This window comes from Drosophila willistoni, chromosome 3R, assembly GCF_018902025.1.
Source record: "Drosophila willistoni isolate 14030-0811.24 chromosome 3R, UCI_dwil_1.1, whole genome shotgun sequence".
Classification (NCBI taxonomy): Eukaryota; Metazoa; Arthropoda; class Insecta; order Diptera; family Drosophilidae; genus Drosophila; species Drosophila willistoni.
Genome location: NC_061086.1, coordinates 32,356,930 through 32,378,989, shown reverse-complemented (window position 1 = coordinate 32,378,989; position 22,060 = coordinate 32,356,930). Strand labels below are relative to the sequence as shown.

General features: G+C 37.3%; 2 protein-coding genes across 4 annotated transcripts; both read right to left on the bottom strand.

Moving 5' to 3' along the window:
• Nucleotides 1-5: 5 nt before the first annotated feature.
• Nucleotides 6-10,488, bottom strand: LOC6649824 (Y+L amino acid transporter 2). 3 transcript variants are annotated; one of them, XM_002072230.4, is made up of 10 exons: nucleotides 7,717-7,870; nucleotides 4,389-4,721; nucleotides 3,624-3,870; nucleotides 2,614-2,687; nucleotides 2,408-2,553; nucleotides 2,119-2,333; nucleotides 1,826-2,055; nucleotides 1,507-1,759; nucleotides 1,327-1,388; nucleotides 1,045-1,112 (listed from the first exon to the last, which is right to left on the bottom strand). In XM_002072230.4, the coding sequence occupies exons 2-10, from the start codon at nucleotides 4,701-4,703 to the stop codon at nucleotides 1,110-1,112; spliced, it is 1,545 nt and encodes a 514-aa protein (XP_002072266.2). In that variant the 5' UTR covers nucleotides 4,704-4,721; nucleotides 7,717-7,870; the 3' UTR covers nucleotides 1,045-1,109. The 3 variants fall into 3 exon arrangements, with proteins under 3 accessions (XP_046865227.1, XP_015032565.1, XP_002072266.2); XM_047009271.1 differs by lacking the exons at nucleotides 1,327-1,388; nucleotides 7,717-7,870 and adding an exon at nucleotides 10,282-10,488 and having other exon boundaries at nucleotides 6-1,112; XM_015177079.3 differs by lacking the exon at nucleotides 1,327-1,388 and having other exon boundaries at nucleotides 6-1,112.
• A 9,757-nt stretch (nucleotides 10,489-20,245) lies between these two features.
• On the bottom strand, nucleotides 20,246-22,060 carry LOC6649874 (putative glycogen synthase kinase-3 homolog). The gene has a single exon (XM_002072229.4). The coding sequence runs from the start codon at nucleotides 21,894-21,896 to the stop codon at nucleotides 20,337-20,339; it is 1,560 nt and encodes a 519-aa protein (XP_002072265.3). The 5' UTR covers nucleotides 21,897-22,060; the 3' UTR covers nucleotides 20,246-20,336.

Sequence of the window (22,060 nt, the reverse complement as noted above, 5' to 3'; positions counted from 1 at the left end):
ATACAATATTATTGTCAACAATATGTTCCATAATAGTTGGCGGCTTCATATATATATGTACCTATATATAGATTTAATGGAAACTCAGATCACTTGAAATGAAAGCGAAATGATTTTAGATTCAACAGCGTTTTGAAATTTAAAATTTCTTTTCGCTTTCATTTCATGTGCGCTGCGTTTTACAATTTTAAATATAATTAATTGTGAATTAATATTAACTGTAAGTTAAAATTTGTCAAACACTGAAAGCAACAATTAATCAATGCTCAAATAAATGCTACAACAATTCGATTTTAATGTTTTAATTTGTAACTAGACAACAATTTGCGTTTCGTAAATAGTTTTCACAAGGATTTATCCCAAATTCCATACCCGATATTCTCTTAATTATACAAATTTTCAACTTTTAATTAGAGAAATTGGAATTCGAAACATTTCCTTTGTTGGCAATGAAGATTAATTATTTAACAATTTGTTTGTTGTTTGGATATGTGTATTAGGCGATGGTCTCTATTGAGGATGATTAGAGTTTTCAAATTATATAGATCTTATGTCAAATTGAAATTGTCTTTATAATCTAAAATATAAAATTAAGTATAAAAATTAATATAAATTAATTAAAAAACTGTCTGAGTATGTGTGAACCTTTGTCCCCAAAATGGAAGTGGCATTGCATTAACAATGGGAATAACAATTTTTAAGGTAGAATGCTTGTATGTATAGATAATAATTCTAGATCAAATCAAATCATTTAAACATTCGGTTTTGGACAACTTGTTTCCTTGTAATTTTTCCTTTTAATTTTCATTTTGCCAGTCTTAAGTCCAAAACTTTTGTGTTTCTCCATTTTCGTTAAACTCTTAACTTAAAACATTTACATATAAAAAATATATGTATTTTGTTTTCTAATTTTTCGTATTACTTTTTTGAGAGCGGCTTTTCAGAAGCGTTTGGTTTAGTTTCTTTTTTTCGTTTTAGTTAATTAAATGCTTTCATTTGCTGTTGGCTTCCACCTTAACGTTCGGTCCTTTCCAATTGATTTTACACCTGAGCTGGTTTCGCCTGCTTGCCGAGTACCATAAGCAATTGTTGTAGGAAGTGTGTGAGGCTTACTGCAAAAAAGAATGCCAAAAATAAAAGGGATGAATAAGGATGTTCTAAATCTTCGATTATTGTTATTAGAGAGTGCATAGTAAATGAATTAAAATGTATTTGTGGGTCATTAGTAGCTAGATTTGTTCTATCTAAAGCAGGCATTTTGATTAGTTGTTAATAAATGGAAACAAAATAAAACTAATGTAAAAAAGAGAAAGCAAACTTAAAAACCTTTGACGCCGCTTTGGGACGCACAACCATCATCAGTTTCTGTAGAGCTTGTGTGAGTCCGCCTAGAAGAGTTTCGTCAAAAATAAATAAATTGTGGAAAAGCAACAGCAGCAGCAGCAGCAGCAGTGAAGGAAAACTTGTGGGGAAATGTTATATATTCCCATTTTCTGGACGACTTACCCATGGTTTTTTGGAACCAAATTGGTTTATTTTTCCATGCTATGAATACCAAATATACAGGAATACTTGATAATATCATCAAGATGCCATATCCTGTTTCCACAGGACTGGCATACATGGGAACAACAGTCACAAATATTGTGGCAATGAGATAGATAATGGGGAATACCATGGGCACACGAATGGGACGTGGTAGATTCGGTTGAGCCCAACGCAGCCAGGGAAGACAGAGTACAGCAACGCCGATGCTCAACTGGAATAGACATTTGCATTAGCTTACTCTTTGTGTTGTTGTTGTTGTTGGCATCCTTGGACTTACCCAGGTGGCAAAGCCCACATAGTTGATCAAGGCAAAGATATCCGAGACAGTCAGGTACAACATCGAGAGCAGAGCCATGGCTAGAACAGCTGGTGTTGGTGTGAAACGTTGAATCTGTATCATGGTTAGGATCTCTGGCATTTGTCCCTCATTGGCACCCGCATAGAAGAGACGTGAAGAGGTCAACAAGATGCCATTGACAGCTCCAAAGGTTGATAAAGCCACAAACACTACAAAAACAAAGGCAAACCATTTACAACTTCTTCAAATCGTGAAAAGTTTAAGGTTAATACCTGGTATGGTCCAGGCCAGCATGCCAAAAGCTCTCTCCGCATAGGTCACAGCCACAGCTGATGAGCCCAGGACTTCGTCTGGCGACAAAATGGTGTAGAAGGACACATTGGCCATGACATAAACTACTGTAACCAGGGTACAACTGATGGCAATGGCACGTGGCAGATTCTTGACAGGATCTTTCAGCTCTTCAATGATAAAGTTTAAGTAATTCCTAGAAAAACGAGAACAGACAGAAGCCAATTAGTGTTGGGTCAAATCACAAAACTAAATAATTAATCCGCTTACCAGCCATTGTAGGCAAACAGGCCCGAGTAGAATGACAGGGCCAAGGAGGTGACTTTGGCATCTGTATTCTCGAATGTAAAGTATTGCACATTCCCCAGATACAATTGATACATGCCCGTGGCAATGATAATAAACAGAGCCAGTAGCTGCAACAAACAACATTTATCTTATTTTCATCGCTGTCAAGCTCTCTGAGTCTTACTTACTTTGGCATATGTGAATATATCCTGCACAGCGGTGGCCCATTTTACATCCCAACAGTTGATTAGAGTTAGCACCACTGTAAATGGTCATAGATATACAATAAAGAAGCTCAGTTGGAGTTAAGCTGGAGCAAAGCATTTATAATCATAAAGAAGCCCTGTCTTGGTTTGGCTTGACTTGGGTTTTGCCTTGGGTTGTCTTGGCTTGGGTGATGTAATAATGTCAAGATTTACACCATGTGACAATGTTTGTGGGTTTATTTTTGTATTTGCTATTGTCTCCCCTCATCTGATTGCATTTAGTGACGCTTAATTAAATCAATATTTAATATGTAAGAAAATCTGTCAATGCAAGTAGTAGAAACTAAAGTTTCTTAATATTTTCTTTGCTAAAATAGATGAATATTTATTTATAAAGGCTTAAATTAAAATAAAATGTCTACCGAGATTCTAACTATGTTTTTATCGTAATATCTATAAATATATATACCTTTCTTCAGATCTCTTTCTCCATCTGTTCTCTACATTTAGTATATCTAACTATCTATCTTTCTATCTATTTGTCTATCAGTCTCTGTTAATGTCTATCAATCGTTAATTGCTTAAGACCTTTCTATTAACACTTTCCCAATTATTTCAGTAACAATTTCCTAGAATTTTACCTTTTACGGAATAAATTGAAATAACATTTTCCTATATGGAGCAAAAATCGATGAAAAACAATTTTAGTTTTTCCAAAATTGTAATTAATTATAAGAGAAGTGAAAATATTTACATTTACTCCCCCACAAATTGTGAGTACTCGCTTATTTCGATTCATACCCCTTGCATACAAAATCTGCTGATAAGGTCTGCCATATGGAAAATATTCATTTGTTTATTTGTTTTGCACTTTAAGCGATATATGTATGAGTGTGTGTGTGTGTGAGAGTGTTTAAAGTATTTCTAATCTATAGGTCAAGTACGCGCTGCGATTAGGGGGGAAATCAACAAAGTGTAATTGTTCTACTCACATATACAGCAAACGGCAAGCAGACGAGCAGCATCCTCTGGCGGAGTACATTCGGGGAAAAAGGGTTTCAGCACATAGGTACTAAATGTGAGAGCAACAATGGCCTGAGAACAGGGACGCACAATCATGCACTCAATCCAGAGACGTATGAAAGCCATGAATGGACCAAAAGTTTCCATAATATAGGCGTAATCAGCTCCTGATTTCGTAATCATGGTTCCCAATTCAGCATAGCAATAGGCACCGACCTATGAGAGAGAAGATGAAAAATAATGAAGGCAAATTACATTTTAAAGAGAAAAGTTAAAGGTCTTCAATTCGCTCGACTTCACTCCATTATTGTCATCGTCATCATGGCGTATACGTAATTTTTATTGAGTGGGAAGCCGCAGTGAGGCAGCAACGCGTGCGTTTGACATGGAACATGAAGTTAAACGTTGCCAGCGTTAGCCAGGAATTTCAATAATTTCATTAAGAATCGTTGATGGCACGCACTTGGCATTGATAATTGAATGCCATAGTTGAGTCCTTACTCCATTTCCAGTCATTTTCTAGCTGTCATCGGCAGCTTATTTATCGCTTGCCCATCTGTTGGCTCTCTCTGCCAGCTGAGTTGTTTACAATCCGAAACCCACCTGGCTGGCTGGCCAACACACCCTCAACAGGTGTAACATTCATTAATTTGCATATCGAGTTATCAATTTGCATGAACTGCTAATCCAATTATGCAATGTTATTTACTAGAAATACAAATGGAATAACTCACCATAGAGAAGAGACCGGAAATGACCCAGACAATGAGAGCCAGATTCACACTGCCCGTATACATAAGCACTCCAGTGGGTGATACGAATATACCAGAGCCAATAATAGAGCCCACAATAACTGTGCAACCATTGAGTAGACTCATTTTGGCTTTTAGGGTCACCTCGCCACCACCTGCAGCACCTGCGGCGCCATTATCGTCCCCAGTTCCATCGGCATCTCCATTGGTCAATTTGGTTGTTGCATCGCCGCCATTCCCATTTATAATTGAACTCTTCCTTGAGGAATTTTTGCGATTTAGTGCCTCCGTTTCCATATTGTGTGTCTTAATCACCTGGAAAAAATGAAAACCTCAATGGATTATACTTATGGTAAAGCCCCTCCACATGATTCACAGTCGTCATTCGAGGTTAATATACTCGTTTTGTAGATAAATGACTAATAAATGGGAAAATATGTCACAATCAGAGTTTGAACTCTTTCGCTCTTTCGTTGCATATAAATAGAAAACTTTCTCTGATAAATTTTGACTTTATTTCTTATCTAAAGCAAGTACACATCACGTGGATATTTCCCTCCCTCCCTCCCATCCCATACTTCTTGCTTCTTTGGGTTTCATCCATTAACTGGTCTTTATAATGATTTGAATTACTCATTAGTCTCTGGTGACTTTTTGTTTTTTTTTTCCCCATCTGTAGCTGACTTTGAGAAATGGCGTGCTAATTGTGCTCTTAGCATGTTAGACTAACAGTAACAACTTTTTAACATTCAATGTTAGACATTGTTTAGATGCCTTAATTAATGCTTATGATGTTGTCTTCTATGTGACATACATATGGGTCTTTAGCTTGATATTTTGTAATCATCAAATGGATGAATAAAACATCATTATCTTACATTAGATCAGTAAGAAAACTTGGAGTAATTGTAGCCACTTTCGATTATTAAGCAAGTACATGGCAGTACTTTCTTTTGGTCAATACTCAAGACATTCTTAAGATATTTTGTTTATTAAGCAATGAGGAATTTCTTCAACAAGAGTATTTAAACTTCTACTTTACTTAAAGCATTTTGTTTCCCTTCCATTTTTCTGAGTGAAAGGTAAGTCGAGGTCAAATGGACTGCTCTACTTTTACCAATTCATTTTACACTCTCACATACAAAAAATACAAAAGTACAAGTTGTTTGCTTCTTGTTAACATTTTTGGAATGTAAAAGTAAGAAAGTTCATAAGCATTTTTGTGGTCTAGTGTAATCGTCATTGTCTGTCTTATCAGTGTCTGTCTGTGTGATTTCAGGAAGCAACGTTTCAACGATTAAACAATTTTCAGCAAGTTCGTTAAACCTAATTCCCCCAAGTACCTATGTACCTACCAACACAGGGTATACAACTCAGTCTCAAAGATTGAAAAGACAACGAATACATACACAAAAATAACATGACGCACATTTGGGCCTTTTGTCATGAAGGGAGGAGTCCTTTTTGCTCAATTCAAGGTCCTACCCACCCACCTATATTGCTATTAATGTATTTTGATTAGGTCACGCTGTTTGTTTGTTTATTTTCTTTCATATACATACTAAAAGTTAGGCACTTCCTATCGAAAGGCAAAAGCCGGCACTGGGCACACGCTTTGCATAAATTAGCATAACATCAAAGACGAGAATAACAACAAAACAAAACAAAAAAAAACTGATTCAGTTATAATACAAACAGGTGAATAAACTAATGAGCTGCTAGTACCTACAGGCGATTAATTCAACACAACAAAAACGAAAACGAAAAAAAAAACTACATTAAGTACTAATTGACCAACCAAAGTGCTTTTTTTTTTTGTCTTGACTTTACAGTTGGCCAACCAAGCTGAACGGCCAGTGAAAATATTCTTCGAGTAACCATCAACTCGATATAATTTTCTAGCCACAAAAATTACTTCAGACTGTGATTGAATTTCGAACCCATGCAGTTTCTTTTTTTGGGGATTTCCGTTGCAAAAAAAAGGCATTTAAATTGTAATTGCTGGGGAATTTACAATGCAACTTTTGGTATTTTACATCATTCGATCGATCTGGTCATACATTACGCGTGAAAGGTAATTGTTGGGTGTTTGTTGTACAATGTGTTATTAGCCCAATACAATTAACAAAACCATTGTATGTATCATATCTTCATACATTCACTTTGCCTTTCCATTAGGTTGGCCTCAATTTTTCTCTTCGTTATACAGAACAATGGGCACGATATACGACTCATTTATTTGGAGGGGGGGGCCGAAACTCTTTCAACGTAAACATTAGAAACACAAAAATGCCATTAATCTAGTCACGGTAAACAATCATGACTTTCTGGATATTGCCAACTATATAGGTAACATACTATATATAGTTATAGATGCTAAGCATTTCTCTATTGTACTTTTAAAAACCATCGAATACGTTTTTTGACTTTAGAAACCATCCAATAAGTAGTTTTGACTTTTGTTGTGAAATAGTTTCTTTTTTTTTTATTAAATCAAGATTAAGGATTCCGGCTTTAACGGGTTTTATATTCTTATCATTCGTGAGCTTTGAAAAAGATTCTAATTTAATCAAACCGGCTTTCAATTTATACACTTTAAAAAAAAGAAGAATCTTTTGCTTTATGTAGGTTTAGAAAACTTGGTTGAGTTTCTGTTTTTTCTCATTATTTCAATATAAGCATTTAAAAGTCCAGTAAGAGGGTTTCGAATCCTTCTCTTTTAAGTTTCTTCAAATGTCGTTGACTGAACAAAGATTTATCTGCCAAACACAGTGTAGGAAATAAAAATAGAAGCGACTACTCTTATTAGATTTGTCTCCAACTTTTTGACTTAAAAGATAGTTTTATAATCTTATAATCTATCTATCCTATATAGGATATCTATCCTATATCATTTTGGTTTAAGTTATTTGGTTTTGAATCCTTTTTCCAAATTTATTAACATTGTTTGATTTTGATTAAGTGAACTTTTGAACTTTTTTTAGATTATTAATTAACAAAAACATTTTTGCCGAGTGTATTCGCAAAAGAAACCATCAACAGGTCTTGTTTAGTATATAGCGAATTAAATAATATATTTATAAAATTTTAAACATTTTGTCTTTTTTGCTGTACACATAATAGTCATTTAATGAGTTGCCAAAATCGCGCCACGCATTTTAATTTTTTTTAATTAAATTTTTATTTGCTTTGTTTTTTTTTTGGTTTTTGCTTAATTCTTTAGCACATAAAACACATCTGGAGAGGCGGCGGCAGAGCAAACATTGTGGGGCTGCGTGTTTATAATCTGCCGAGCAGATTAAGGCATTACCTTCTTAAGCGAGATAGAGAGAGAGAACACTTTTCGCGCCTTTAGAAATTTATTCTAATGAACGTTAGGTAGATAGTAGAGTGGTTGGTAGCTGCTAACCGAGCGTTAGGCCAAACGAACGAACCGCATTCAGTCAACGGATACAGCAGACTGACAGCGACTCGGAGGCATCTTCGCGAGGGCACAGCACAGAAAGCAATCTCAGCCGGAGGTGGTTAGCAGCGGCAGCTATCACCTACCTATGGAACGGTGTGCGGTGTTGGTCATGTAGCTTCAAATGAACTGCTCGCTAAAAGTCAGTAGAGCTTATATTTTTTGTGCCCTACATCGAACATGTTCGTTTGAGAGGCTCGTTTTGTTTTCCTTAACCGGCATTTTATGAATTTGTAATTTTAGTGAAACAAGTTTTTGACGTCGCTCGCTTTTTTTGTTTTTTTGTTTTGTTTGTTTGCTCTCTGTTTAAACAGAATTGTCGTTTTTGTTGCCGAAAAGAACACAAAAATGTATGTTGTTGTTGTTGTTGTCGCTAAAGCGGAAAAGGTCTCTGGGGGAGTACATGCTGCTGATACGTGTATCTAACAGATACTCGACCTCGCCAAGTAACTTTACATTAGTTGATGATTGTTCCACGTGTCTTTTTTCTTCTTCTAAGGTGTGTCGACCCAACTGTTCCCCTTCTTTTCAAACAAAAAACATGAATAAATTTTATTAGATGCCCACACACATTCAAAAGTATCTCAAAGTCACACTTATTTTATTGGTCTGTAGGTTGAACTTATTATTTATTCTTATCTTTTTGAATATGCAAATTGCCTGAGAAAGATGTCTGATTTTAGCGCGCATTATGCTATATAATTGAATATATCCGTTCTCTGGATGGCATGCCAACTGAATAAATAACTTAATTCAAATGGCTCACAATGACGACTGCAAAATTTAGTTTCTTTTGTGAAATTGATCAAGTTTGACATAGAATTACTTGTAACAATTCTCTGACCCCTCCCTCCTTCCTTCGTAAAGGTATATACTATATGATTACGCTTCGGGCCATATGAGTTTATTGACCAGAAACTGCGAGAGAGAGAGAGACAGACAAAGATCAACAGAGTGGGAGATCTGGGAAACAATGACCGTTTCAATGGCTTTAAATTTGATTTCATCGGTTCCGTGACAGGTTTTCTTTTTCATTTCTTTTTCGTTTTCATCCTTCGTTTTTGTTAATCACTAAAGGGCCATCATTGGATTTCTTAATCTCTCGTTTATTACTAATTTGTGTGTGTTATAAGACCAAATTAGCTACAATTGGCGGTGAATTTGAGAACTGAAATGTCATTGAAGTGTTTCTCTTTCTCTTTCTGTGTGTGTGTGTGTGTGTGAAAGGTGCTCTGAACTTGTTGTCATTGTCGTGATTTGTATCACTTTTTAAGATCTGTTTGATCACTTGATTTACAACACGTTTATGTTCTTTGAAATTAAAGCATAAATTTTTGAATACATGTATTAAAAGTTCAGTTAAGTTGGGTATTTAGTTTTTGAAAAGCATTTATAGAATCTATTTTCTTTTCATCTATTAACTATAATATAAATGCAGTCCTAACAGTCGTAGCAGTCCTAATCTGAGATTAGATTGTATCGGCCAAAACTTTATTAAATTTCTTCTTTAAAATATAATCAATATAATTAATCTTGAGAGCACAGGTTGTTCTTTTTAATTAAGAATCGCTTTTATTTATTAATTAACGTAACTTTTATATATTATATCTTGTTGTCTCTAATCTAATCTGACATTGAAAAATGGCCAACAAATTGGCGAGAAGTCCAAAAAACTTTTAAGCACTTGAATTACACTTTTTTTTTTTTTGGATGGATGCTAAATGCCAATAAATTTGAAATACAGTCAAGGTTAAGCCTTTAGGGCTTTGAACTGACCAGACCAAAATAATCATATAGGTAGAGGGGATATGGTAACCCAAACGCGTGCCTTACACTCATAAGTTGGGGCAGAAAAGCAAAGCACACACCTTGCTTTAAGTTTAAGTATTAAGTTCCCAGTTTCCCCTTTCGAGGTAGGTAATGATATAAGTCGATAAGTATGTACATTAATTTAAAGATTGACTGACTTTCAGTTAAAGAATTTCTCATTGCATTGTCGCGTTTAACATTTCAAGTGCATATCATTTGGAAAATGAAATCTCACGTTTCTTATTTGGAGGCTGGCTGACCGCATGAGTTGGGTTTATTGCATCAGTCGTTGCGTGGGTAAAGGGGGAAATAGTATACACTGTTCGAAGGTATTCGAATTCTCTATAATGCATGATTAAACAGAAAATGGCGCCAATGTGTCTAAAGAGAAGTTTCTATAGTCTCTATATGCCAAAGCGGTAGGTGTAGGTGGGTTCAAAGTCAAATTGTGACGTCACTTCTGCACTCATGCAAAAACAATGGTTGCTTGTGACGTAGAAGCATATGCTCCAAAAAATTTTTGCAGACATCACAAAAATCTTTTATCTATACAGAGGTGGGGCAAACAAGGGCAAGTCTGAATGTCATGGATTTTTTTCTTACCCAAACAAAAAATAAATGGAAAATTTAATTAATGTGCGTTTATACGATTTCTTAGATTGACAATATCAAGTTCTCATGGTATTTGTAGAACTGATAAATAATTAGAAACTCTTTTTCTGTTTAAATTTCTTTATCTCCGTCAACAATTGGTTTCTACGTTCTCAGAATTCGGTTCGTTCGCGTCGTGACCACAGTTCGCGTTATACTAAACATGGCTTGGTTACAGCATCATCAGAGATGCAGAGAACTAACCAACTCGCCAGCGAAACGACGTTTCGCTGATAAGAGGGCTTTGGAGAGCGAACACACAAGAGCAGAAATGCCAAAAGCATTTGCAGACCACGTTTTTTCTTCGTCAGAGAACCTTTCGGTACTTCAAATTACATACATCGGTCCAGGCACAACCCCCCCAGCAGGAACGAAGTACGCGCAGGCATTCATCAAGGGTTTTTTTTTGTTTTCTTGTTTTTGTTTTTCGGTTCCCAAAAGGCTGTTCTTTCACATTATGTCAGGCAGTTTTGCCGCATGGATTTAATGCCTTTGCTTCATCATCATCATCATCGTCATCGTGGTTATTGGTCGTTTCTTGGCAAGTTCAAATGCCTTTTGTGTTGTGCAGGAAGCTTCGCTCTAAATATTTTGCGTGACACAATGTCCTTTGAATTAATCTGTACGAACTCTCTTCGAATGCTCTACACAAGGTCAGCAAAGTTCTTGTGCGCATGTACCAAATGAAGCTTTTTGCAGCTGATTCGAGATAAAATCATTTCAAATATTGAATTTATAGTGGGTCGACGTTAAAGGAAAATTTGAAAATAAAGAAAGTGAAAATCAAGTTGATTATAGAGAATTTTATAAAAACAAAAGACACTTCAAAATAATACTCGTTATTTTTTAAAATTCTGCTAAAATTGAATGCCTATCACAGGAAAGAAGAAAACTAATACTAAATAAATACTAATACCGAAGATCTAATCTAATATAAACTCTTATCTAATTTTGCAACAAAATTGTTAACTTTAAAAAAAAACATAAATTTTCTTCTCATTTGCATTTTTGAAATATTTATTAGAAGACAAAAAGAATAAAAATCATTTTAAATCTAATCCTATTAGAATATACAATTATTTCAGATCAAAAACATTCTAATATATATATTAATATAAAAGGATAACTTTTAATTCATAAGTAATGACTTGAACCAAGATACGAATTCGAAAATATTTGCTCTATAAAGCATAAAATTTTCTACATTTATTTAGGAGGAAATTGAATTTAAGATGGAATTTCAATAAATTCTATTAGAGCCTTGAGTTTGCTGTTTCTATGGGAACTAACTGAGTTAGCTTCTCTCTTTAAAAGAAAGGACTTAGCTGATCAGGTGGTGATTTTTCCCCGCCTACACTTTGTGAATAGTCTTTAATATTCTTAGTTAGGGTATAAGCTGGCGCCCTCTATTTGCTATTATTAAGACCCAAAGGCCATCTGTTGCTGCAGTATAAAGTACCATATGAAACATACGCAACTTATAGATGGCGACAGAGAGCAAATTGAGCAGTGGAACTAAAGACCAGAAAAGTGACTAAAAACTATTGGCTAAGAGTAGCATTCTTCTGTAGTAAATGTAAAATTCCTTCTTCTTTGAATGTTAATATCCCTTTCTTAACTTTTAAGTGGCATTTCTCTTTATTGCAAATGAAAGACAAATGTAATTACTCCTTCAAGGACTATTTATAAGGGCTCTTTGTGAAATTAAAGTCTACTGCAACATATTTCATATATTAAATCTTATATATTGCACTTGCCCAAAATGCATACTCATACTCCATAGGAATATAAAGGCTCAGTGTGTGAACCAATGCCATCAGCGTGATATGTGAGCCTAGAACTGCTGTGATCCTGTTGCAAACTGTTCATGCGTACAAGCTGTTGTTGTATTGTTCGGCGCTTAAGTGAGATTCCAGCTGGGGTGGTTTTTTCTGTTATTCATGGTATAGTTGTTGCATTTATAAATGCACTTTTCTCCCGCCCCAAACGTCAGGTGTAAATGCAACACGCATACGCACTGTTGCACCTCAATAGCTACCGTATAACGTATGCCTTGCGCCCATTTCACCAAAATTTCAAGCTAATAAGATTGTTAAAGTAAAAGTTTATAAAGTTTATTTACATTGAATTATAAAAAGAAAAACCAAGTGAAAAATCAAGTGTTGATATGTGTTTGTCTATATGTCCAGATGGGGGTTGGAGCTGGGCGTTCATTTATTAGTTTGTTTTTTGGTCCAAACTGAAATCAATCAATGGACAACTGGCAAACCTTCTCAGTCAATGCCGACGCCCACAGAGAGAGAGAAACAGACAATTTGATGGCATGAAAGCTTCATTCTCTGTGTTTGTTTGTGTATGGATGGGTGGGTGGGTGAATGTGTGTGTGTGCTTGGACCCACGGACCGGATGCAATACTGGCAGGATATGAGCGAACTGTACATAGGGTTCTATCCAGGTGGTAGAACGCATATTTTTCCTATGACAGTTTGTTTTTGCATCTATGTCATAGATGGTGATGGGTTTTTTTCGTCGTTTAATGTTTTTTTGCTTGTCCTGTGCTGTCCTGTCCTGTCCTGTCTGCTTTTGATCCTTACGTGACTGTGACAATTGTCGCTGGCACCTGTATGTGGCAAGTGCAATGTAGTTGTGGTACCATCAGAGTTCCTGATGTTTGATGAAAGGACTGGACACGATTTTTTTCTTCCCTCTGTCTCCCTATCTATGTAACTCTTGGCAAAATGGTACGGCGGCAAAGTTTTCCTTTCCGCAATTTCACGATTTGCATTTTGAAATGCTCCATTACATCGAGACAGAATGAGAAAAACTTCATATGCATTTTGCTTATCGCTTGTGCCTGAACAAATTTTGAATATTTCTTTGTGCAATGTGTGTGTGATCAATGAAGTGAGGACTTTTTGCAGTTAAAACATCTTCTAAGCTACTTACATTGGAATATGTTAGCCTTCTGTATCGAAAAGTAAAGCATTTATTGTGAAGAACCACTGTAGACCAGAGCCAGAGCTCTTTTTCTGGTTACCTTTTTTTTTTTTTGTTGCAAAAATTGATGCACTTCCTGACCGTAGTAAGCGTGGATGAGGATGGGATGGAATGGGATGGCTGGGCAAGAATATGTGGAAATGCGGTTCGAACTCAAGCCCAAAACTGAGTACACGAAATCTCTTTCTCTCTCTCTCTCTCTCTCTCTCTCTCTCTCTGTCGTCCGTACTGACAATGATGTGCAAAGCTGCTTTTGATAGCCTTTCATGGCATGGATGGATCGTCCTGAATACTACTCTAGCTCCAACTCCAACTCCAGTTCCAGCTCCAGCTCCAACGGCCATAAAAATATATATCTCTGTGTGGCGCCTACTTCTCTGTATTTATGCAAAGTGCTGCCAGCTGTCGGCTTATGTTGATTTCCATGGACTGAAATCAATTTGAAGCAAAATGGGGAAATATGTACAGAAAATTTTCTGGCACAATCAAAACTTTACTAATTATGAAAAACTTGCCAACAGCATTTGCTTAATACAATAAGTGCAAGAATCTCCTCCTCTGTCAGGATTTGAGGAAGTGAGAAATTAACTTGCGTTTTCAATTACCAAAAAACACCAAAGAAGAGAGGAAGCGAGAGCAAGTCAAAAGTTAAAGGAGTTTGAGGAGCTTGTTGCCAGGCATCAAAGGATATTGCCACCGTCTGCTGACAATGCGAAAATGCAAAGTGCCAAAAGCACTTGAAGCCACTTCGCTAAAAACTGACAGATGAACTCTATTGAAGGCCTTAGAGGTCTAACAATAAGTGGCAAAATATCTAACACAAGTGTGAAAGTTATGAAAATGTTCAATGTCTGGCATCCTTCTTTACTTTGGTGTGCAATTTCTATTTATATTTATATTCTTTTGACTGTCTTTTGAAATGTTTTCCTCCTTTTTCCTCAAATTTCAAGTAATTTCATAAATTCTTTGCCCGAGTATTTTATTGTTGAATTCCCCAACCAAGTGAAATAGTTTGCAATTGAAGAAAACTAGTACTCAACCGTCTTATTGTATACCCTACATAAAAACAAGTATAAATTTGATTCGAGGGGAGAAAGAGAGGAGAAAATAAAAGAAAGAATCTTAGCTAAAGCCTAGCTAAAGGAAAATAAGGATAAAATTAAGTCGGTGTCTTGCATTTTGGGATATTTTTTCATTACATTTTGCAAGACAATCATTCATGTTTTTTAATTTATTTAAAGTCGGGTTTTGTTCGAATGTATATCTAGGATGACATCAAAAAGCCAGTAGCCTGAACATCACCGACGCCATTTGACACTCGCGACTTAAGGATAAAGTTTATAATTTCATAGACTTACCCTTACGCCTTGGCCAATGTCTTCTTTTAAGGCAACGTCTTGAATTTATGCGCTGAATTAATTATGCACGTACGTTGCCGTCTATGAAGAGTTTGCAACCAACATCCAACACTCTCTCTGCCTTCCCAACTCCATATCCATCTTCATCTCCATCTCCATCTGAATCTGCATCTTGGAGCATTTTCGCTGTTTGTCTGGTTAGTTTGTGTTTGCTGGCGTTGACGTCGCATTTAAAATAATTGCTCAGTCTTCTCAGGGGAAGAGACTCCCCTGAGTCATAACAGGAAACGTGGGGAGGGGGGGATCGAGAGTGGAAAAACTGAGACCCGCAATTCGTGTGAAAAGTTTACATTACGCTTTTGGCTTAAGCTTATAATGGATTTGTCAGTGGGTTTGTGTTTTGTTCTTTTTTTTTGAGTTTCTTTTAAGTTTCCAGGCCACAGGAGTTTGGCTGCAAAAACTTAATGTTGGTGGCAAAGATTTCAGGAGAACTATAAATGAAGTTGCCTGTGAAACTAATGCCAGCTATATGCAGATAGACTAGACATAAGTGGCTAAGTGGCATATCCTAATGAGTGAAAAATGAAAGTGTTGTCAGAAATATTCTTAGTTCGATGCTCAGAAAAAGTTTGAGTTCAATAACCCATGACAAAATGCAACTGAATTTAGAACTGACACAAATTAACTTAGAAAGAAGAAGTCATGGCGAAGAAGTCATCAGGGAAGATGTCATGAGGAAGCTTCATACCAAATCCATATCACACAATAATCTAACAACAAGATAGATTAGTTAAAATGTATATAAAAGAATCTTAAGCAAAATGAGATAACCAGTTTATCTATATTAGATTTATAAGGAAGGAAATCACTAGAAAAATATCAAAGAAGCTAACATCGGCTATGCCGAAGTTTATATACCCTTGCAGTCCTTGGTAATAATAATTTTACATGTTCAAAATTTGTTTTCTGCAACTCAATTCATCAATATACAAACAAAACAATTTTACTCTCTATTTTACAATTTGTTCTTCTTCTTCCCTTATTCCCAAAGCAAAGCATTGCACGCATACACATACAGTTCATGTAGCGTTGCGTCTGTGTGTGTTATATTGATCCGATCACATTCGAATTTTGGGATCTGGGGTTTTATATCCAATATTATCACATATGTAAATTTCATAGCATACTCCGATTTTTATGAAAATGTTTCTTCTAGTTCTTCTAGAGCTATATGATATAGTGGTCCGATCCTTATGAATTTCATACTTTATTTTTCCCGGATAATAAAAAACCTCGAAACAAAATTTCAGACCGATAGCTCTTAAGACGGCTGAGTAGAACGCATTCGCACAGACGGACGGACAGACGGACATGGCTATATCAACTCAGCTTCTCATGCTGATCAAGAATATATATACTTTATGGGGTCGGAAACGTCTCCTTCTGTGCGTTACAAACATCTGACCAATTTTATAATACCCTCTGCAAGGGTATAATGAAAATTTAAAATTATGGTAATTACTTTCAATTACTTTCCAAATGAATTCTCATAGAGTTCGTTCGTGCAACTATTGTTTTGTTTTGTTTTTAACTTTAGAGAGTTGTTTCTAGGTAATCTGAGAATTATATTTGCAGTTTATTGTAAAGATCTGATTATGGTATAACTTACGACTGCAAGTTGTCTTTATCCTAAATTATTTCTTATACAAATTTCAATGGGTAAGTCATGGACTGATTTGAATGGGGATAAATCAGACATGTATATCGGCATTAAATCAGTTGCAGAGGTAAATTTTATTTCCTGATGCAGACAATTTCACGTATTTCCGCAGAAATAGATGATACTGATGATGATCTACAGCCAACAATTACTTTTCCTCAGCTCAACAAAAAAGGCAACATTTAACTTGAGGTCTTCTCTGCTCTACTTAACCCCGGCTCAATATAAAGCGCTAGAAATCACTCAGATTTCACCGCCTTCTGCCATTTACCACATAACACGAAAATCCTGTCTGCTTGTCTCACTCTCTCCGTCTGTCTGTCTGTCTGTCTGTCAGTTTGCCTGTTTCGTTTATTTACGCCAACGGCATAACGTTGAAAGCAAATTGATATCATGTGGATTTGGATTTCACTTTGTGGAATCAATAGGCGAAATCCTTTACGTCTCCTTACTGCCTTTCCAGGACTTTTACTGCTGCTCAAGTTAAGCCAAAGATAATGATTATGTTGCGTAACAATAAGAACAAGGAAAGGTTGAGACTTCAGAGTAAAACGGCCACTCAAGCGATTGCTGGAAAGGGGCAAAGGGACTTTTGCATAGAGCTTACTTATTTGAGGGGGAGGGAGGGACATTTTGGGGGGGCCACACAGATTTTGTAATCGACAGACAATCGATGTGCTCCTCGAACAACATAATGGATATTGGAATTCGAGACCCCACAAACCAGACCAAAAGCATACTCCAAGGCATTGCAACTAATTGGCTTTCGTTAAATGTTAGACCAAGGAAGGAACGAGTGAGACGGGAGTACGAGACAGAGACCACAATTGTGGCAGAATATTGAAGAGAAGTAAGTGGATATTATAGTGGAGTGGGACCACTTGATTGGAAAATCAAACTAATTAAAAGATTTCAATTAAACGCTGAGCTGAGAGTGAACATTGCCTGCTACTTACTGAATCTTACCGCTAAAATGGCAAATCAATTTCAATAAATTCTCAATTGCTGCTCCACAAGGTAAATCGAATAAAGCAAATTCTCATCTCGCCTTTCTCCCATTTGGTCACTTATCAAAAAACGAATATTCCTAGCTGACAAATCTGTTAATTGAATCACAAATCCAATTAAAACTTTAGTTTTTTTTTTTTTTATAACGAAAAGAGAAACTTGCCAAGTGCATAAATGGCCAACATGTCACGCTTTTGTGGTGAAAACTTTTACATTTTGTTAACACACACACACACACACACACAGACGTTTCGTTTTTGGTGTCCTCCATGTGGGCCTGGGGTGTAAATTTAATAATGAATTTTTGCATCAAACAAACATTAAAGTGCACAATTTCCTAATTAGAGTGTCTGGCAATGTTCTGTGGAATTTGTGCACGCAAAAATAGTCAAAGTAAAACCGCAAAGCATCGCATAACTAAACTCAACTACTATATTTCGACTAACCGCATAGGTATTTTCCCTCCACCCCCCCGCACCAACTTCCCACTCAATTTCAGCCTTAACAGTAACAAAACAACATTTGAAATACATTTGTGTGCTAAAAGTGTTGAGTATCAAAATGGTCACAGGGTTACAGGTTGCAAAAGGGTATAAGAAAATCTACAGTTAAACTATTTGGCCAACATATTTGGCATCTCTGGCATGGCTCTCTCTGGGTACATGCAAGAGACCATTAAAACTGCATTTAGTGAAAATTTATTTATCTATGTGCAGGTGCAGAAAGGTAGCCACCGCAGGCGCATTTTCAACTTGTGTGTGTGTGCGTGCCCGGAAACGGAAATAAAATAATTCTGGTAGCACACTTCTCCACTTCCACTTCCACTCTACTCTACTCCACTCTGTCTCTGATAGCAACAGGAAGAATTTTCATTCACCTCTCTGGCTATCTCTAACTGTTTGTCCGTCTTTCTGACTGTCTGTCTGTCTGTTTGTTTGTTTGTTTGCCCGTTGGTGTTCTCAGGTTTGGCTGTTTATGCAAATACTTTGCTCTTGCTTCACTTCTCACCAAAAAAAAAAAACATTTTAACCACATTCACCTTGGGCGGCTGCTTGTTAGTACTGCTCATTGAGAGCAGAACCACAGACACGGTATGCCCCCCTCCCCCCCATACCCTCCCCCCTTCAGCCTTAACAAACCAAAAGGCCGTAAAATGCCTGCAAGTTACGGCTATGCCCCCCTGGGCTGTTGTTGCCGAAAAATGTTTCATTGCTTACGTTCCCTAACCATTTTCCGCCCCCCTCCCCCATCCCCCCTCACCAAACATCATCTCTAGTATATCTAACTCCTATTCTGTTCATGGCTGCATGGGTTTCTATTATGTAGCATATCGTAATCTCACTTCAGTCAAAGGTTGTGTAGCTATTGCCACCCGGGTAACCCAACAGAACACCATCTACCATCTACCATCTTCTAGTAGCTACAACCGACCACGCCCACATCCACCCGCAGCTAACACTTTGCAAATAGTCGTCGGCGTGTTTATTACTGAACCGTGCAGAGTGCCTGCCCTTGAAGAGTTGTTGCTGTTGCCAGTGTGTTCCTGTGTATGTATGTGTGTGGCAAAGTTATAGTCACTTCTAAAAATATCCAACAGAGACTTTAATTTCATGCAATATTCTTTTCTCTTTTTGGCATATAAAAGGGAAAGATGTCCAAACTCAAATGATATGTAATCAAAGTCGAATTAGGCGATAACTTTTCTAACTCTCTTGAATTTGATTCATTTAAGCGTATTAAACTTTATGCTAAGTTCAACTAGATATAAATTCAAGTGATTGTACATATTTCTTAGCTGGTGAAATAAATATATAGTAAAAATATTTAATGAACTTTTCCCAAAATCGATGAAAGTTTTACGAATGATTTTTCATATGCAGCACAAAAAGAAGAATTTTCCGCTTTCTAAGTTATGATTCTCAACTAGTTTTTGCATTGAAAAGCCACAAGATAAAGAGAGATAAGAGATAAAGATAAACCAAAAGTTTAGATTCTGTTATGTCAAAATATTTGAGATGGATTTTCAAAATATTTAAATACCGATTATAGAGTAACAAAGGGAAATATTCGACATATTTAGTTTCCAATTTTCAAAATATGCATGACGCGTTGCTGGGGGCAGGGTAGAAAAACAATGTCGGTGGCATCGGTTACATTGGTGGTATCAACCAAAACAAGGAGAGAGACCAAGTGGAGCAGCCAAACACCCAAAGACCGAAACTGGTGAAAAACAAAACAAACATTTCGCTCTCTCACGAAATTTATCGTTTGCATAAATTTGCTTTATTGCCCTGTGTGTGTGTGTGTGTGTGTGTGTGTGTGTGTGTGTGTAGCTAACGGAAGTGTAACTTTCGCTGCCGGGACCAAAGCCAGACCCAGACAAGGCCAACAGGAACAACAACAACAACAACAACTACAAGGCAAATGTGGCGAACAAAGTTTTCCATTATTCAATTTAACTAATGAAACTGAAAATTCATTTTACCACATTAACAAACACAAAAAGGAAAGCAAAAAGGACGAGCACAGTCCAGGCGTGGGATGGAGCAGGAATATCCTGCGAAGCGAGGACATGTGTGCGTGTTGTGCCCTGTCGTTGGTCTTAGTTGTTGTTGTCCCATAAAAGTGGAAAATTTATATTTAGAACTCAACAAGGACAAGAAGGCGCCGCCACATACAATACTGAGAGTCGGGGGGTGGGTGAGGGGAGATATATTTGAATAATTAAGCAGCAATTTAGGCGTTCCATTCGAATGTCCATTTGCCATCTTAAATTAGTTAGGGAGCCACGGTCAGGGGGGAGATGGATGGGATGGAAGCGAATTCGACTGTATTAAATAACATAAAATTTTTTTTTTATTTGCTTATAACAATTGGGAGTAAATGCAATTCGAATCAGCCTAACAATAATTAAAAATCATTTGTCAATTGTTCTCATCGTCATCCGATTCATCTTCGTCATCACTAACGGTATTACTGTCATGATCATCGTCATCATCATCATTGTCGTCGTCGTCATTATCATCGTCATTATCATCGTCATCATCATCATTGTTATGGTTATTGTTATCGTCATCCTGATCAGAATAATCCTCATCATCTGCAGCCGCATCATCATCTTCATCCTCGTCATCATCATCAACATCGACTTCATCGGCTCCGTGTTCGTCAGGAGCTTCGCTTTCCGCTGAGGCTTCATCCACCGGAACATGCACCACATGATCCCCATTACCCAGATCTCGTCGATGCGTTGTCGTTGCCTCACTTTGTTTTGCCACGGCCTCGCCAGTGCTTAAAGGTTTTTTAATGGACACCAGTTTGGGTGTCACAACATTGCCTTTGGGTAAACACTCCTCTCCAGCTGTATTTCGCAAGCGTGAACCACCCAAATCGCGGTCTGGCTGTGCCGTCGCTTTGGGCAGTAACAGGGGCATAACACTTGGCTCTATGGACCGCTCGTGGTCAGTGAAATTAAACAAGGGCGGCAGACTTCTTCCATTGGGCAACACCTGAAACGGATCCTGACGCAGCTCATCAAAGAAAGGATGCGCACATCCCATCATCGGGGAGACACGCAAACTGGGTGAATAGACCAACAATTTCGAGACCAGATCAATGGCTTCGGCTGGTGTGCGTATGCGAAAGACCTTGGGCCACGGATGCGGTTTCAGTTGAGGCAATTTGAATTGTTTATAGCTAGGATTCATATCGTGCATTTGGTCAGCTGTGGGCGTACCCATCACTTTGACTATCTCCACAATCTGATCTACCCCAGATTCCCCGGGAAAGATCAATTGTCCCAATAGCAGTTCGGCCAGCACGCATCCAGCACTCCACATATCGATTTTAGTTGAATAATCCGTGGCTCCAAAAATCAATTCCGGAGCCCGATAATATCTCGAACAGATGTACGAAACATTCGGCTCACCATTGATCAATTGTTTGGCACTACCAAAGTCGCATAATTTCAGGATACCCGACTCTGCGTCGAGTAGCATATTCTGCGGCTTGATATCACGATGACAGAATCCCAGACTATGCAGGAATGCCATGCTCCGGAGCAATTGGTACATATACAAACGCACATAGTTCACTGGAAGCGTCTGCTTGGCTCTCGCATATTGCCTCTCCACTTTATACAGCGTCTCGGGCATATACTCCATTACCAGATTCAGATATACCTCATCACGTTTCTCACCACTCGAATAGAAGAAATACCTGAGAGTCACGATGTTGTCGTGCTTCAATTTCCTCATGATCTGCAGCTCTCGATTCTTGAAGCGGCGATCCTGATGGACCTTCTTAATGGCCACCAACTCATTGGACGGCACCAATTTGGCCTGGAATACCACGCCAAAGCTGCCGTTGCCTATCACCTTGCTATCGGTGTAGCTAATCTCGCTCATAATGTCCAGCCCATAGCCAGCAGTGGCCACCACAGTGGTCACTTTGTTGCTCATACCGCCGGACTTGCTGGTCGCCATCTCTTGCTAATCACACTGCACTTTTTCCTCAATTTTAACAAAACAAAAAATTAAATCAAATCAAAACATACATTAATATTCCTTGTGTGTATAATGGGAAAGTTAACACTGATGTAACGCATCTACAAAATAAAAAACCAAAACACAAACAGATCAGAATGAAA